The sequence below is a fragment of the Etheostoma spectabile genome, chromosome 6, assembly GCF_008692095.1.
Source record: "Etheostoma spectabile isolate EspeVRDwgs_2016 chromosome 6, UIUC_Espe_1.0, whole genome shotgun sequence".
NCBI lineage: Eukaryota > Metazoa > Chordata > Actinopteri > Perciformes > Percidae > Etheostoma > Etheostoma spectabile.
The window spans coordinates 11,772,656-11,788,661 of record NC_045738.1 but is presented as its reverse complement, the minus strand read 5'-3'; the positions used below and the strand labels follow the sequence as shown (position 1 = coordinate 11,788,661).

The 16,006-nt window shown below is 39.7% G+C and overlaps 1 protein-coding gene across 1 annotated transcript; it reads right to left on the bottom strand.

The window, feature by feature from the left end:
- Positions 1 to 15: 15 nt before the first annotated feature.
- On the bottom strand, positions 16 to 15,847 carry vars1 (valyl-tRNA synthetase 1). Its single transcript, XM_032518604.1, has 29 exons — positions 15,741 to 15,847; positions 14,806 to 15,161; positions 14,577 to 14,720; positions 14,214 to 14,421; positions 14,003 to 14,118; positions 10,710 to 10,785; positions 9,708 to 9,808; positions 9,471 to 9,598; positions 9,157 to 9,321; positions 8,678 to 8,759; positions 8,475 to 8,594; positions 8,010 to 8,118; positions 7,734 to 7,913; positions 7,444 to 7,568; positions 7,209 to 7,312; positions 6,939 to 7,097; positions 6,218 to 6,308; positions 5,980 to 6,085; positions 5,751 to 5,821; positions 5,040 to 5,165; positions 4,832 to 4,936; positions 4,301 to 4,448; positions 3,967 to 4,094; positions 2,906 to 3,061; positions 2,546 to 2,770; positions 2,030 to 2,141; positions 820 to 995; positions 290 to 439; positions 16 to 205 (listed from the first exon to the last, which is right to left on the bottom strand). Exons 2-29 carry the CDS (start codon positions 15,157 to 15,159, stop codon positions 137 to 139), a joined length of 3,834 nt encoding a protein of 1,277 aa, XP_032374495.1. The 5' UTR covers positions 15,160 to 15,161; positions 15,741 to 15,847; the 3' UTR covers positions 16 to 136.
- Between the last annotated feature and the right edge of the window lie 159 nt (positions 15,848 to 16,006).

Sequence of the window (16,006 nt, the reverse complement as noted above, 5' to 3'; positions counted from 1 at the left end):
ACTGCTGAAGACTTATCTGTCATAAGAGCTTTATTGAATTCCCTTCATACTACAATCAATTTGGAAAATGAATATTAAAATGATTACATTGACAAATGTGGAAATAACTCCTGATTTACATAATGCTTAGGGCAAGTCACATCATTTTCCTGAAGTTGTCCATGGCTTCTTTTACTTTTTCAAGTTCAGTTTGACTCTGCCGTAGCTGTGGAGAAAAGAAAGTAATTGTTTACCAGAAATCTACGTCTTACACCCTAAGAAATCCTGTGAGTCAATTTCTTTTTCCCACCTTATCAGCATCCTGCTCTTGCACCTTCACTGGCACCTTCTCCTTGTAGTCACTCTTTGCCATTTTCTCTCTCATCTTCTCCATCTGTTTCTCCAAGTCACCTTTCTTTGTCATCAGCTTAGTCACTTCCTTTTCCACATCAATGAGACCCTGGGGGAATTAAAGGTGAAGACAAGGACTACAGTAGTAATTTATGATCTTGTTATTTTAGGTCAGTAAAAGGGGAACAGAAGAAACACTATACTCAAATTCAAGTGGAGACCTAGTTTAGTAGGATTCCTAGCATGATTACCAACTAGGTGAGGTGCATTCATGCTCTTAAACTATTCAGGTAGTCATGTAACCTGTCAAAACAGAATAAGTAAATTCAACTGTTTGGCAACTTTATGAACAGGTAGTATGGTAAACATCATGCATCAACACATTGTGTCCAACGGAGCTAAAACAAATTACCAGAACTAATGTATTTACACATCAGGTCTGGGGTAGAGGGATGAGAAAAAAAATGAAACAGAGTACCCTGCCCTCACCTTGAGCATAAGGTTGACAGTACATCTGTCAGAGGCGATAGCCACAGCACAGCCTCCTGGGACAGGCTGGTTTCCTGGCACAGGAATGACGGCCTGAGAATAAGACAAGGTCTGAATCTGCAGACTGTACTTCTGCACCAGGGACACAGTCGCAGAGTCTATGCACTGGAGGTAGCCTGGGAGACAAATGGGCAAATTGAAGTTTAGACATCATAAATGATAATTTGTTGAAAGATGCATTCAGGATTCAGTACCATCTGTGGTTGAAACAATCAAGTGTGAACAGAAACAGATAAAGTCCTTAATTCAAATCTTACTTAAATGTAAAGTACATGCACAGTAGTATTCACGGCTAAATTTACTTAAATTCTCCTTAAATTTACTTAAGTATTCCTGTGTACTACACTGTTATTACCAATGTGTAAGCAGCATTTAATGTTGTAGATGGCCGAGGTGGCGCCCATTTTAACAACTATAAACTGTTCTGTAGTTTATGCTATAACAATGCTTTATATCGTTTAAGTTCATCAATTCTTCAAAGTAAAATCTTTATCATCAAAGTAACAAATTTATATATACAATAAAAGGTACAATATTTGCTTGGAAAATGCAGTAGTGAGGTAAAGGTATAAAGTAGGATAAAATGTAACAAAACAGCTCCTTATCATTTTCTTTATCTAAAATAATTGCTCCAAACCAACTAAGTACAAAGTATCAAAACAACAAGAAAGAAAAATGGCTCTAGTAAAGAATGGGACTATATCAAACTCGTAATATGCTTTACCTGCCATATGTACAGTATATTTCAGTTTCTAAATGTACCAGGTCTGTCAACCTATTTTTTTTTTTTTTTTAAATGAGATTTTATGAAAGAGGTTGCAATATAAAAAGATTGGAAACACTTTTTTTTCCTCTTTCTTGGTAAATATTTCACAGATGAACATTGCAGGGTAAAAAGTACCATATTCCCTTTAAACTGTAGTAGAGTAGAATTATCATAGAATGTAAATACTCAAGTACCTCAAAATTGTACTTAGCTAAAGTACTAAAGTACCTATATTCAGAGACCATAGTAACAATGTACAAACATTATTATGTATGACAGTTACACCCAGGTTAACAAATGATAAAATGTCCATTTTCTAATTAAGCCTATACCAAGATTTATTTAGAGTAATGTTAATGATTTAGTTTGTGTTTGGCATCTTACAGTCAGCTCTGGTCTTGGTCAGGTTGTAGTCAGCCCTCAGTGACCGGATCGTCTTGATCACGGTCATCACGAACTCCATGTCACGGTCGACCTCCTCACTGTGCCAGCAGAACTACAACAAGGCACAAAAAAACATATTGCTCACAAAGACAGAAGGAGAGCATCGCCCAAAAATGAACTTTAGTGAGTATAATTTTGAATAAGCCACATTCATTCCTTTCACAATATCTGAAACGGCAACTTTACAAAAAAGTTGACCCATGCAGTCATTTGTACATCCTCTTTTTTTGTTTAAGATGATTTTTTTGGGGCATTTTAGGCCTTTATAATGACAGGACAGCTTAGACATGAAAGGGAAGAGAGAAGGGAATGACATGCAGCAAAAGGGCTGCAGGTCGGAGTGGGACTTGCGGCCGCTGCGTTGAGAACTGAGCCTCTGTACATGGGTGCTTGCTCTACCAAGTGAGCTACCCAGGCGCCCCATGTACACACTTATTGACCCTTTCCTTGTCTCACCTCCTCTGTATTAGGGTAGGGTGTGACACTAATGCTGGGGGGATCACTTTGAGGTCGTCGACGTGGTAACCTCTGGTAGAGCTCTTCGCTGACAAAGGGCATAATAGGTGAAAGAAGGCGGAGACCGACATCTAAACAGGTGTAAAGGGTTTGTCTGCACAGCAGGGCCTGTCTCTGGCTGGCGCTGTCTTCCTCTGCTTTACTGAACACTGGTTTCACACTTTCCTGGAGGACAAGAAGAGTGGGAGGGAACAGATTTGGTACCAAGTCTTCTGCAAAAAACAAACTTTTTACATGCACTCACATAATCCATTTAAGATGAAGGGACCTGGGCTGCTCAGTAGTCTCAAAGGTTCTTACCAGGTAGACATCACAGAGCTCGTACAACCAGAAGTTATAAATGGCAGTCGTGATGGTTGGGAAGTCATAGGCCTTGAAGCCAGCATCACAGAGACCAACAGCAGCACTCAGTCGAGACAGAATCCACCTGTCTGATACACTTTCCTCTCCACACAACTGAGGGGGATTGGATGAAGTGTAAAAGAGGAAGAGATTCAGTTAACTTGACTTGTGTACAGGGTACCTCCAAAATTTCAATGTGTTGTTTTGTTTTTGTTTAATAGTTTATTTGAACATAAAAAAAAAAAAATTAAAATAAAAGATTTATATACATGCATTCCTGCATACATATATAATTAAAGTGACATAAATAAGGTCATGTACTTTTTAGCACAGTCTTCCAATATTGAAAGTCATTCAAACGCAACAAAAATTTTCCATGTTCAAAAGGAGTAGGAAGAAGTTGATAAACAACTTATCAAGTCCGACCCCCTTTTTCTACTTTTATCCTTTAGTAAATCTTATTCTTCAGTTATTTACACATTATTATTTACACATCCTAGACACAGATGCATACATACTCAAACACTTATAAACCCTCTTTTTTATTATATATATTAAATATATTAATATATAGACATACCAGCATATAAATGCCAAGAAACCATACAGTCTACTACAATACCATCACTTCAAGTCCTTTTCGTATCCCTTTAATATATTCATTTTAAATAATCTCTTGAAATTACTCATTGTTATAGATGATTTCATCTCTTCACTGCAGCTGTTCCATAAAGTAACTCCTTTAGTTGAGATGCAGTGATATTTAGCATTCGTTCTTATAGGTTTTGTTTTATATACAAATATTCCTCTTAAATGATGTTTGCTCTCTCTTATTTGGAACAATGTTTATGAATACAAAGCAGTGCAGCGAAGGGGTAAAACCAACCCCCAGACAAATAATGGTAACAAAAAAAAACATGGTCAAAGTATGGCGCGCATGTCATTGGATGAATATAAATCAGCATGGAGCAGTGCTTGTTTATGTTCTCTTTGTCTTTCATCTTTTCCCCCGGTCTCACCTCGGCTTTTTCTGATGGTACAAAGTTGTCTCCCAGTGTCTTCATGGCAAACTTCACAGCGTTCCACAGTTTGTTGCAGAAGTGACGGTAACCCAGGATGCGGTTGACATCCAGGTTGATATCCCTACCTGAAAGACACACACAGACAGGAATACAGGATCATTTCAGTGTGTATTAAAATAGATTGATTTTGTAACAACTGACCTTGTACTATCTGATTGTAATGCAGTGTTTTGATATATTTGGTGTACTCAAGGTTGAGATCCAGGCTGTTGGCCAATGGACTAACAAGAAAAGGAGAAAGTAAACAAACAAAAAAGAAAAGAGAGTTCACCTTGGCCAGTGTAAGCACACAGGGCAAACCGGAGAGCATCTGTGCCGCACTCTGGGATGCCATTTGGGTAGTCTGATGCCTGGCCCTGCTTTGCCTTCTCCACCTCCAGTGGATCTAAGTTGCTGTCCATCAAAAGGGCATGAAGACCCTAGAGGGTAGGGGAATGGGAAATAAAGAGGGATGTCACCACTGAAAAGAAAATGTGTTCTCTTTTCATCTTGAGAATGTGCTCAACTGCTTGATGTTTTAATAGTACCTAAAAGGACCTTTAAAGGATTTTATTATTAAGGGTAAAGTACAATTCACTACAAGTCTTTCAGTGCCCTCTAGAGGACAGATCTTGAGATTGATGGCTCAATAAAAGCTTGTTGTAAGCAAAAAGGGGTTCTTATTAAAGCTTTCATAAGAGTATGGGCCTCAGCTGAGCAATGAACATGGGGTGACCATGTAAAAGACAGCCCAATTGGAAGAGAGGAGAGACTGTATGTGTTTGTATATCTGAACATGCATTAAAAGCTGATTTGGCTTTACCTCGAGGGAGATCCCTGTAATGACATCCAGAGGATCAATGACGTTGCCCAAAGATTTGCTCATCTTCCTTCCGTGGGCGTCCCTCACCACTGCATGAAGATAAACCTGAAGGAAAGCATCATCAGTACTTAGTCATGTTCTGCTAATGACACTAATATCACATCATGTTGCGATATGTTCCTGTTTGAGCAGTTTTGATTGGTCTCACCTCTTTGAAGGGCAGCTTGCCTGTCAGTTTGAGGCCCATCATAACCATTCGAGCAACCCAGAAGAACAGGATGTCATGGCCCGTCTCCAGCAAGGTGCCAGGGTAGAACACATTCAGGTCCTGGGTCTATAGGAAAACCCCAAGAAGCGACATTTTTGATGGAAATACATAAACAAGACAACACTGCTAAAAAGTCATATTTATACAGAATGTTTTGAGAGGAACAGTGACCGGTGAACCACTTTCAAATATTATTTAGCACATACACCACAATACTGCACTAAGTGCAACCTGTACAATTGGTCTATTTACGTGTTATCATACTGTTTAAGCAGTTGAACATTTTGTATTCCCATCATGTATATATACAAATACTTGTTCTTAAATTTATTCCTATTATTATTATTTAATGTATATTGAATGTATTGTATCCTAGTATTTCATTTATATTTATATTCTCTGCTGTGTGACTGATTTTGCTGCTGTAACACCATAATTTCCCATTTTTAAAGATCAATAAATATCTATCTATCTATCTATCTATCCATCTATCTATCTATTCAAATTAAAAGTCTACTTAGAGTTTGGGTGGCAGTATTTACAGTTAATACGCTTTTCTTTATTACACAATTTGCCGTTTTAGAGCAGTGTTTCTATTGCAGAGGACGTCCTTACAATCTACTAACTAGGTGGTTAACCTCAGTCTTTTACCTCATTAGGCCACCCAAAGATGGAGAAGGGGAAAATGCCAGACGAGAACCAAGTGTCCAGAACATCCTCATCTGAAACACAGGAACAATAGTTATCTCATCTGTATGAATATGGAGTAAAATTAATTACATTAGGTGAATCTGTGTAGTAGCAAAACATGAACTGATTAGATAACCTGTATAACAATTGTGGTAATGAGACAGCTAAATTAAAAAGTGTTCAATCTTACCTTGTCTGAGGGTAATTTTGTCAGCAGACACATTGAAGCGTTTTGCTGCCTTCTCTCTGGCCTCCTCCTCCGATCTCCCACTCATCCAGTAATGACCGTCCATGTCCTGGAGGGGGGGAGGGGGAGAGTTGATAAATAAAACAAGCAGTCAAAGAAGTGTGGATTGACAATTCAAAATGCTTTTATCAGTCATCTAAATGCATCCAGACCTTGACAATAGTGACAGGCATCATCTTACCTCTCCTGGTTTAACAGAGGGATCGTTGACAGTGATGAAGTAAGCAGGAATACGATGACCCCACCACAGCTGCCGGGAGATACACCAGTCCCTGAGAGGAAGAAGCATGGATGAAATCTCAAACATGACTCACGACACACTTGACTGTGCAAAATAATCTACCTCTAAAGCGGCAATAGTTGGGTAATCAATTAACTGATCCTATTGCCATCTATTTAACAATTTATTATTTATATATTTTTTTGAGAAAAACTGCCATACATTCTCTGGTTAAAGCTTCTAAATTGTGATTTGCAGTTTTTCTTTGTCTTGTGTGATAGTAAATTATATATTGAGTTGTTGGACTGTTGGTCTGACAAACCAAGCACTTAGAAGAGATCACCTTGGGTTCTGACCAATGTTGCCTTTTTTCAATATTTTCTGGCATTTTACAGACTAAAATATTTAGGATCAAGGAAATAATATGAGGATGAATTAATCATGACAATAACTGTTAATACAGCCCTACTATTGTGGGGTTCTTTACAAAGAATATTATCATTTTTCCTCTGTCAAAGTTACATTTAAAATGCTTTCGTTTTCAGTGTTATGGCCAAAAGTGCAGATACTGTATGTATCACTGTGATAACACTGTTTACCATAAATTAAGTTGGCCATAACTGCTCAGATCTATTTTGAAGTATAAAACAGAGAAACACATTTGAAATACAGCGATAATTACCTGATGTTGTCCATCCAATTGAACCACGTTTTGAGGTGGTGATCAGGTATGATTTTGAGGCGTCCCTCTCTGACAGCGTCTGCAGCCTGCTTGCCCATATCTGTGCAGTTCACATACCACTGCGGCTTCAGCAGCGGCTCCACAATGTCTTTGGAACGACTAGTAGGGTAGATTCACAATGGGGCTTAAAAGATGATCCTGAATAGGATGAAGAGATCTAAAACACAAATAACCTGTCTTCTACTTATGCACACATGAACCTCACTTTACCTGCAGACTGGGACAACCATAGGGTTGTCTTTGATATCTTTAAACTGGCCTCTGTCCTTCAGAGCCTGTAGCACGGCCTTCCTGGCCTCAAAACGCTTCATGCCCTGGGAGACAGACAGAATAGTTAAAAATGAGAAATTAAGACATGAAACTGATACACCGAGCAAACTGTGAAGAAACCTGACTTTTAGTGTCACGACACTGCAGGGGGAAGGGCGATAATGAGACACTATACCAGGAAGGGAGGAGGCACGTTAATGAGCAGGCCGTTCTCGTCCAAGATGTTGATGAAGGCCAGATTGTGTCTCTCTCCAACCTCATAGTCATTATGGTCATGGGCTGGGGTAATTTTGACAGCACCTGAACAGAAAATGGTGCAGCGGGACAGGAGAGGCAGAGAGAGGAAAAAAAAGAGAACAGCCATCATAAGGAAAGTGGCCTGGCTTAACGACTTGTTATGATTACTTATTCTCAGCACACTGCAGCCACCCAAAGCACATTGTCTCTTTCTGTAACCATGGCTACCTGTTCCAAAGCTCATATCCACAAATTCGTCTGAAACAATAGGCATCTTGCGGTCACAGAAGGGGTGGAGCACCATTTTTCCCTTCAGATGCTGGTATCTGGGGTCAGCAGGGTGGACAGCTACAGCAGAGTCTCCCAACATAGTCTCAATACGAGTTGTTGCCACAATCACTTCCTCGTCTAAGCAACAGAAAGAGAAATGTGAAGGAAGGTTTTACTGAAGTGGAAAAAGGCATCTTTTATTCAAAATATTGTGCTCTCTATGCGCTCACACACCTGATCCGTCCACCTTGTAGGCAAAAGACACCAACACGCCAAACTCCACTTTCTCTTTGTAGCCAGGCACAGGCAACAGAGTCCTGCCACTGAGCTCCTTCTTATCCACCTGCAAACCACCGAGAAGATGTAACCAAGTATAACACGGCTAGGGTTGGGGTTAATAACGTAGAGCTAGGTACTGTTTGAAAACATTTGCTATAAATTCCAAAATTAGACTTTTTTTAAGAACCATAATTGTATAAGTATAATATTAGGCACATATACAATATGCACCTTTTTAAAAGGATTATTTTTTGCCTTTGCATACCCCATTCAGGACAACACAAAAAAATGTGAATCTCAACCAATGCACTCCTTAAATTAAAAAAAATAATAAAAGAATAGTAGACTGACACATTTTTGTGACTTTTGTGATTTTACTGGAAACTGCCTAGGTATTACTCTAATAAGATGTATACTTGCCTCTATGTCAGAGATGGCAGAGTTTAGTGTGCAGGACCAGTTGACCAGCCGCTTGCTCCTGTAGATCACTCCCTCATCATGCATGCGGATAAAAGCCTCTTGGACTGCACAGGAAAGTTTCTTGACAGAGAAACGGGTTAATTCATGAGAATGAGGAATTCAGATTATATTCACATTAGTTTAGGAATTTTAGAAAAACTCACAGGGTCCATAGTAAAGCAGGCTCTGTCCCAGTCCAAAGAGGAGCCCAGCTTCTTCAGCTGGTGGTAGATACGATCTCCCTTCCTAAAAGGCAAAGGGGCATTGGTTATACCTATGCCTTTATCCCAGTTCAGTTGACATATTTTGTAAAAGGTAAGCGGAACTCATTTATGTAGTCCTTGGAAAAGAAAACATGTATTACTGACTGGAAAAGAAAATGCATATATAGATAACATATGGGAGTATTTAATTCTGCCTTTTATTTTAATATTTATTGTTTAGTTTATTTTTTTATTATTTTATATATTTTTTTATTTGAAACATTTGTGCAACTTGGGAAAGGTACGTATATGGTGGGGCAAATATTTGTATACTGATGTGTTTCTTTCCATGTTATGACTGAAATCTTAATAAAAAACTGTTTAAAAAAAAAAAAAAAAAAACCTCACATCTCCTTCTTTCTACTACTTCCTTCACTCACTCATTTTTCCATTTCCAAACTTCCTGGATGAAGTTTTCCCTGCCCAGATCGTGGCGGTTCAGACCCCTCTCTCTCATCAGCTTTTTTTCCACCACCACCTGAGTGGCGATGCCAGCGTGATCACAGCCCGGGTTCCACAAGGTGGTCTCCCCTAGCATCCTGTGCCTGGAGGGACAGAGGAAAGCACGCCAATTCAAACACGCGGTCCAAATCACATAAAAGTGCAAATTACATAGATCCCATGATGCAACAACAAGTATCACTGAAAACATAACTTTGAATTTCAGGCAGCGGAATATTCCAATTGTAGTTACCATCTGGTCAGAGAATCCTGAATGGCGTTGGTGAGGGCGTGACCCAGGTGAAGTGATCCAGTCACATTAGGTGGAGGGATACACATCATGAAGACACCCCGAGGGTTCTGGTCACTAATGCTCTTCCTCTGTAGAATGTAGTGAGGAAGAAACATGGTATTGCAGACTGAAATGATAAATTAAAAATATGATATTTTCTGTTGTGTGAATACGGCTTGAGAGGGAGGACTTCCTTACCCCATACTCCGGCTTGAAGAATCCCTGTTTCTCCCACCATGAATACCAGGCAGCCTCCACATACTGAGGACTGTAGGAGTCAGGAAGCGGGCTAACGACATCTGACATCAGAGGAGAAAGAGAGAAAGGGTTGACATATGGACCTGAAGCTTATGATGATAAAAAATGAAAAAAACTATTAATATTATGGAGGGTATGCACAAGGGGTTGGGACAAAAATCAATTCTTAGATGAATCAGATTATGTCTCAATGCAGAAAGTTAATCATCGGAAATGTAAAACCCAATTCTCTACATAATGATCGCCTGTAACAGTTTTGCAAGACTGAGCTACGTATTAGATGGTGAAACGTAAACATGTGCGTCGTGTTTACGTTCTAAGCAAAGCTACTTCCTCGAGTTTGGGTGAGGATGGCGGGGCGTGAGCAACCACAGAGGGATACAATCCGATATGCTCCTCCTGGCCTAAAAGCGAGCACGTTAGTATTTTGGCTTCTTTGAAGTTGAATGGAAAAGGGATCTGGACAAGAGCCACAATGCATCCTAACTAAACTAAAATATGTTGGGAACACAACAAACATGAGAAACCATATTTCATGTTTATTGTATTAGTAAAAGATAATGGAAAAGTAATAAGCAATAGTAGTAAGCAAATTAATCGGTTTATTTTAATTATGGGTCATCATTAATACGCTATGTTTTAAAAGTAGCAAGTAGTCACACATTGAGAAAAAGAAAATCATGAATAAGATGTCAAAAATGTTGATGCATCGATCGTTGTTTTATAGTCACATTTTAGCCCTCTGCATCCAAATTCAATTATTAGATGCCTAGAGATTGCCAATCCTATGAACGGATGTCACTTTTTCACATAATAAAATCCCCCACACCACCACTAAGTGGCAAAACAAACATGCTATGAATGGGGAAAGCTTCAACACCACATGCCGTATGGTGATGTCACAAGCAGTCTTTCTGTTACAAGAGAGAAAACAATGATCACCTTTTTTCTCCCCAGGAGGAGTGGGGACACTGTACGTGATAACGCCCAACTCCTTCTTTTCCGGTTTGGCCTTTTTCTAAAAGATAAAAACAGATGATGTGATCTTTAACTTACTGTTTGCAACAACAACAAAAAATTCTATTATAATAATAACTTTATTCAGGACACAAATGGCAGGTCCATAGTACATAAAAAAATTACAATAATTACAAACAAATAGAAATAAATACACAATTACATAAATACAGTACAATTCATTTAAATTACTAAAAGGTCAACAACCTTCACCTGTAATATACAAACAGGAGCGCCAATGTCTCCGCAGTCTAGATGCATACCTGACAGAGGTAAAATCAATATGTGCTGAATTTGGTATAATTCTGTTTTCTGAGACGGACATTCTACACAAAATAAGGTTTCTTATTAAGGCAGAACAGGTAGGCAAACCAAAACTAAAACATTTGACTAACACTAAACCATCTTGATTGTTTTGGAAGTGGACAGTATATAGCGGTGTACAGTAGTATGCCATGCTTTATTGATAAAAGTATAACTATTATTAGGCAAAAGCACCTTACTCAATGGCATTAAACTAGTGTCTATACAAAAATACATTAGGTGATTAGCAAACAGAGAGTTTGCATCAGAAATTTCAGCATCCATGTCTCCTACAACAAAAATACAGGTTGAGGCATTGTCTTGAAACAAAAAAAACAAAAGCTAATCTATTTAAGTATTCAGCTTCATTTTGATAACACTCATACAGAGTGTATATATTTCAAATAAACTTTGTATCATGGCAATTAAACTCTATACAAATAGCCCAATCCACACCCAATCTCACCACTGATATTAGTGAATCATAGTTTTTATTCCAGAAGACAGCCACACCCCCAGGTATCCAACTTGGACAATTTTAGTACTTAGATCAGCATTCCCCAGCCCCATAATATTCATTTTGTAATGTATTTAGACCTTCCACAACCTGTTTAGCTAAACAAGTCTCTTGAAAACACACATCACAATTGTCAAGAAGTTTATCAACCATAAAGCGAGGTGACTTATCCCCTGCGCTGTGTCCAAGATGCAGGCCACTCGCATTATATGACCCAACCCGAAACTTCATATTAGGCCTTTTATAATGACTGCGCGGAGCTCAATTGTCTGTTGTCTTGGGCAGTGATGCCGGTAAAGTAACGTGTCACTGTAATCTGACCTATTTTTTCCAGTATGGAGTAATTTAACACGTTACTTTTTCCAAACCAGTAATCAGGTTAAAGTTACTTACCCATGTACTTACTACAGTATTTTTGTATTTTTCCTAGTAAAATATATAGTAAAAATATATATTCTTGCTTTCTTCTTGTGGACACTTCACGTGTACCACGCAGCAACACAAACATAAACAACAATGAAGGGAGGAGAGAGAGTTACATTTTCTAGCTGGAAATACATGTATTTTCCTGCTGTGTTGTAGTCACTATTTAAAGATGGCAATATTAAAGTTCATTGTACACTCTGTGCTGGTGGCAAAAAAGTGCTATCTAGCTAAATAAACACACCGTCAAATTTGAAGAAACATTTGGAGTCACAGCACTGCAGTCAAACAAACAGAGCAAGTCCCAGGTGGTGCAGGAGGTCCCCCACCACCCAAACAACAAAAGCTGGACTTAGGTACAAAACCAGTAAATGGGAGAGAGTTGAAGAAGTTGTTCGGGCAGTATGTTGTAGAGGAAATGCTGCCCTTACACATGGTTGAATCGCACTCTTTCGTGCCCTAATAAACAAGATCCCCACTACTGCCAGTGCTGAGCTGCTTCACAGTAAACCGGTTGTCATTTTTAAGTTGAGGCAGCAAGGGTGTCGTCGCCAGCTGCTCAATGTAAAATAAAGTAACTTGTAATCTAACTTTGTAACTTTTAAAATCAAGTAATCTGTAAAGTAACAACGTTACTTTTTCAAAGTAACTGTGGCCAAACTGGCCTTGGGTGGTAGCAATCACCAGATTGCAGCCACTAGGAGGGACTGCAACTGCAGCACGTTCTGGCCGCTGGCCCCCAGTGGCCCCCTCCGCTCCATGCCCTCCATCAGCTGACGTGATACGGGGCAGACAAGCGTCATAGTAACGCCAAACAGAAATTTCTGCTGGCCAAAGTTGCGAATCGTATATTTCATTTACTTCATTGCATTCAGCCGTGGTGTGAAAAAAGCTGAACCTGTTTCATGCCAATACAATCTTTTGACATGTAATTAATCTGCTCAGTTTTTTTAGACAGATAGTTACTTAAGGTGCCAGCTTCAAGATCAGGAGGAAATCTAGTGGCAAACACACTCACCAGCTTGGTTTTGACCACTGTAATATTATTCCCATCACTGGTTACAACCATTTCAATCTGCTTTCTCCTCCTTCTCGCTGGTTCACGATTGTTATAGGGTTTTGGCTGTGAATGCCCCACCACAGCATTTGCATTATTCTGCATCTGCTTTAACCACCGACCATCTTTCACAATTACGCTCCATTTAGGTGACTGTGATTGTGTTTGTAGAGGCATATCAGTGCCGTGGCTCCCAATGGGGTTTCAGAAACCAGGGTGCTTGCATATTGCCCATCTCTCTCCCGACCAATACCGGTGTAGTAATGATCTGGTACATGAGGCCTCTCCAATTCGACCACACAATGGTCCACAACCGCAGTTAGTGCTCGCAGATCCTCACATGCGCTTACTTGAGTTTCCATAATCTTTTTCATGGCAGACACTTCCTTATTTAGCTGTTCAATCCTGCCAAGGAGTGCTGATACAGCAATGCTGCTGAATGTAACAGGTGGAAGCTCATCCAGATAAAATGATACAAATCTTGGGATGTCTTCCCTACATTCGTTAAGAACCCTTAGAAAACGCTTTTACGTTGTTAATATCCTTCCGAGGACCCTTGAGCAAAACACATCGTTGGGTCGTTTTTTGGACAAACTTCAAAGAGTAGCTTCTACTCCTTAATCTACTCAGATGGAAAATTAGTGGAGGCCAGCATTACGATTTAATCCTAAATTTCATAATTTTAGTGACAACAAAGTTCAGAAATTTGTCTTCCATTATCAGTTTGCCATCAACAGTTTTAAATCTCTCAGGCTTTGTACGTGAGCAAACTTTACTGTCACCCACGCAAGTGTACTGCATGTGCCATCTTGAATTAAGTTAGTTAGAAAGTTAGTAGTATTGTTGACTATATTACGGTTTAATTTTAAAGCTACACCAATGTCTTACAAGAAGTTCTCTTTGTAGAAGTATTCATACCTCTGTCAGTGGCTGAGTCTTTTTCTTTGCCTCCATGTCCTTCTTCTGCTGAAACTTTTCCAGCTTTTCTTTCTTCTTAGCTTCCTTCTTCAGCTGGGCTTCTGTCTTTGGTGGACCTGAAGGAGGAATCATGAAGAAAATCAGAATACTGTGTAAGAAAACAGAAGACAAAAAAAAAATATTCACGATCTGTGGCACAGGACTTCCTGACCATTAGCTGTGGCATCGGCAGAATCAACAGCAGGTCTGGCATTAGCAGCTTTAGCATTTGCAGCAGCATTTGTTTTCGGTGTAACTGGCACCATCTTTTCACAAAGAGTGATGTTCCCCAACACCTTCAGGAACTGAGGCTGATTTGTGCAAGTTGTAAACCACCTCGTAACATTGGTCAAGACTTTCCTGTCTGATGGCTCCAACACCTAAAAAGAAAAAATGTAATCAGGCTATGATTGACTGGTATTTGCATTATAACGTAATGTTGACAGGCGCCAAACATGGCTGAGATTTCTCAGTACTAAATAGTTCCAACTACAGAAACATACTGAGACAAGTGTTGCACCACATACGCACGTACATATTTGAAAGGAAGAAGAACAGCAGTAGCTACAGCCATATCAGCCAGGGTGACGCTCTCCCCCACCAAGAAGGTTCTTGGTTCCAGTGCCTGATCGAGAACCTTCAGAATGCGTATCAACTCTGCACGGGAACTCTGCTGGAGCTGAGAACGCACAAGTCATTTAAAAATAATACCTCACAAGAAAATCCCACACATATCCAAGACAGCATTTGGATACTTCTCTCACCTTCTTATCCACTCCTATCACCCCCATCAGTGGGAAGACGATGGCGCAGGACACCGGGGTGAGTTCATTGTCTGCAAAGCTGAGCCACTGCCACACCTGGCTCTGTTGCTTTGTATCTATACCAGCCCTGTTCCCCTGATTAGCCAGATACCAGGCCACAGCACTGGCCCCGCTCAGGACGGAGTCACCTTCCCCAGAACCCAGCAGCAGGGTCGGTCTGGAGCGGGCATTCAGGGATGCAGGAGGGTCCTCTGTGAGAGTTTTCAGGTGGGAGGACGAACAAAACTCTGCAGCTATGAGAGCCAGAAGGCTCCTGAAGTCATCAGAGTGAGGGGACACGTAGAGAGTGGCCATCTCTGATGGAGACACAGGCAATTATGTACATTATGAAGTGGTGATTTGTGCATGTTTTCCTTTTGCTGTCATAAAGTTGTTAAAACAAATCCAAACAAATACGCCTGATGTGATTCTCTAAGCCATTCTTTAATTACCTGACAATGGTGGAGTGGGTGAGTTTGGTATTGTCATACCAGTTACATATCGTGATATCTACTATAAGGTTAATAAGGGGATATGAGCTTTGTAAACAAACTTGTTTAAACGTCATAATTTATGAAAATCATTTTCGGCATATTGTACTGAACTACATGACTGTTCACAAGTGTCAGACGATGGCTGTGTTAGCTGGTTAGTTATTTATCTTCATGCAACTCTGCCACCTGTCAAAGGCTGACGAAAAGTCATGCCAAACAAGCTAGTTAGCTTTAGCCAATCAGACAAACTTAACGTTAAACCAAAGAGGTTAATTCGAGCTTTTTTGAGTGCGTGCTGAGCTTTAAGCATGTTTACAAACTTAGCGGTTATTGTAAACTCGTAATAAACCCCTCGTATAATAAACCCATGGCTTGTTATTGAAAATGTCTTTAAGAATGTACCTTTGAATGAAACAGAAAGAGAAATCTGCTAAAGTTAGCATTCACAGCAGACCCAAATGAGTCCTCTCCGCCGTCTGATGCAACCATGCAACGAGCTACCAACGTGTTCCGGGTTTACGCGCTGCTTCCGCCACAAACCGGAAGTCTATAAAATGTTTTATTTTTTAATATATAATGGTTGAATGGTTAAAAACAACAACAACCAACAACCAGTGGTGGAAAAAGTATACAAAAAAACATTAAATTAATAGCATTAACATCAAAAT

What these genes read in the sequence shown, in the direction of transcription:
- vars1 (XM_032518604.1), bottom strand. Translation starts at nt 15,159, where the DNA reads ATGGCCACTCTCTACGTGTCCCCTCACTCTGATGACTTCAGGAGCCTT. An exon ending in ATGGTTGTCCCAGTCTGCAG is followed by an intron (nt 7,098 to 7,208) that starts GTAAAGTGAGGT and finishes CTACCCTACTAG; the next exon opens with TCGTTCCAAAGACATTGTGG. An exon ending in TACCATCAGAAAAAGCCGAG is followed by an intron (nt 3,062 to 3,966) that starts GTGAGACCGGGG and finishes AATCCCCCTCAG; the next exon opens with TTGTGTGGAGAGGAAAGTGT.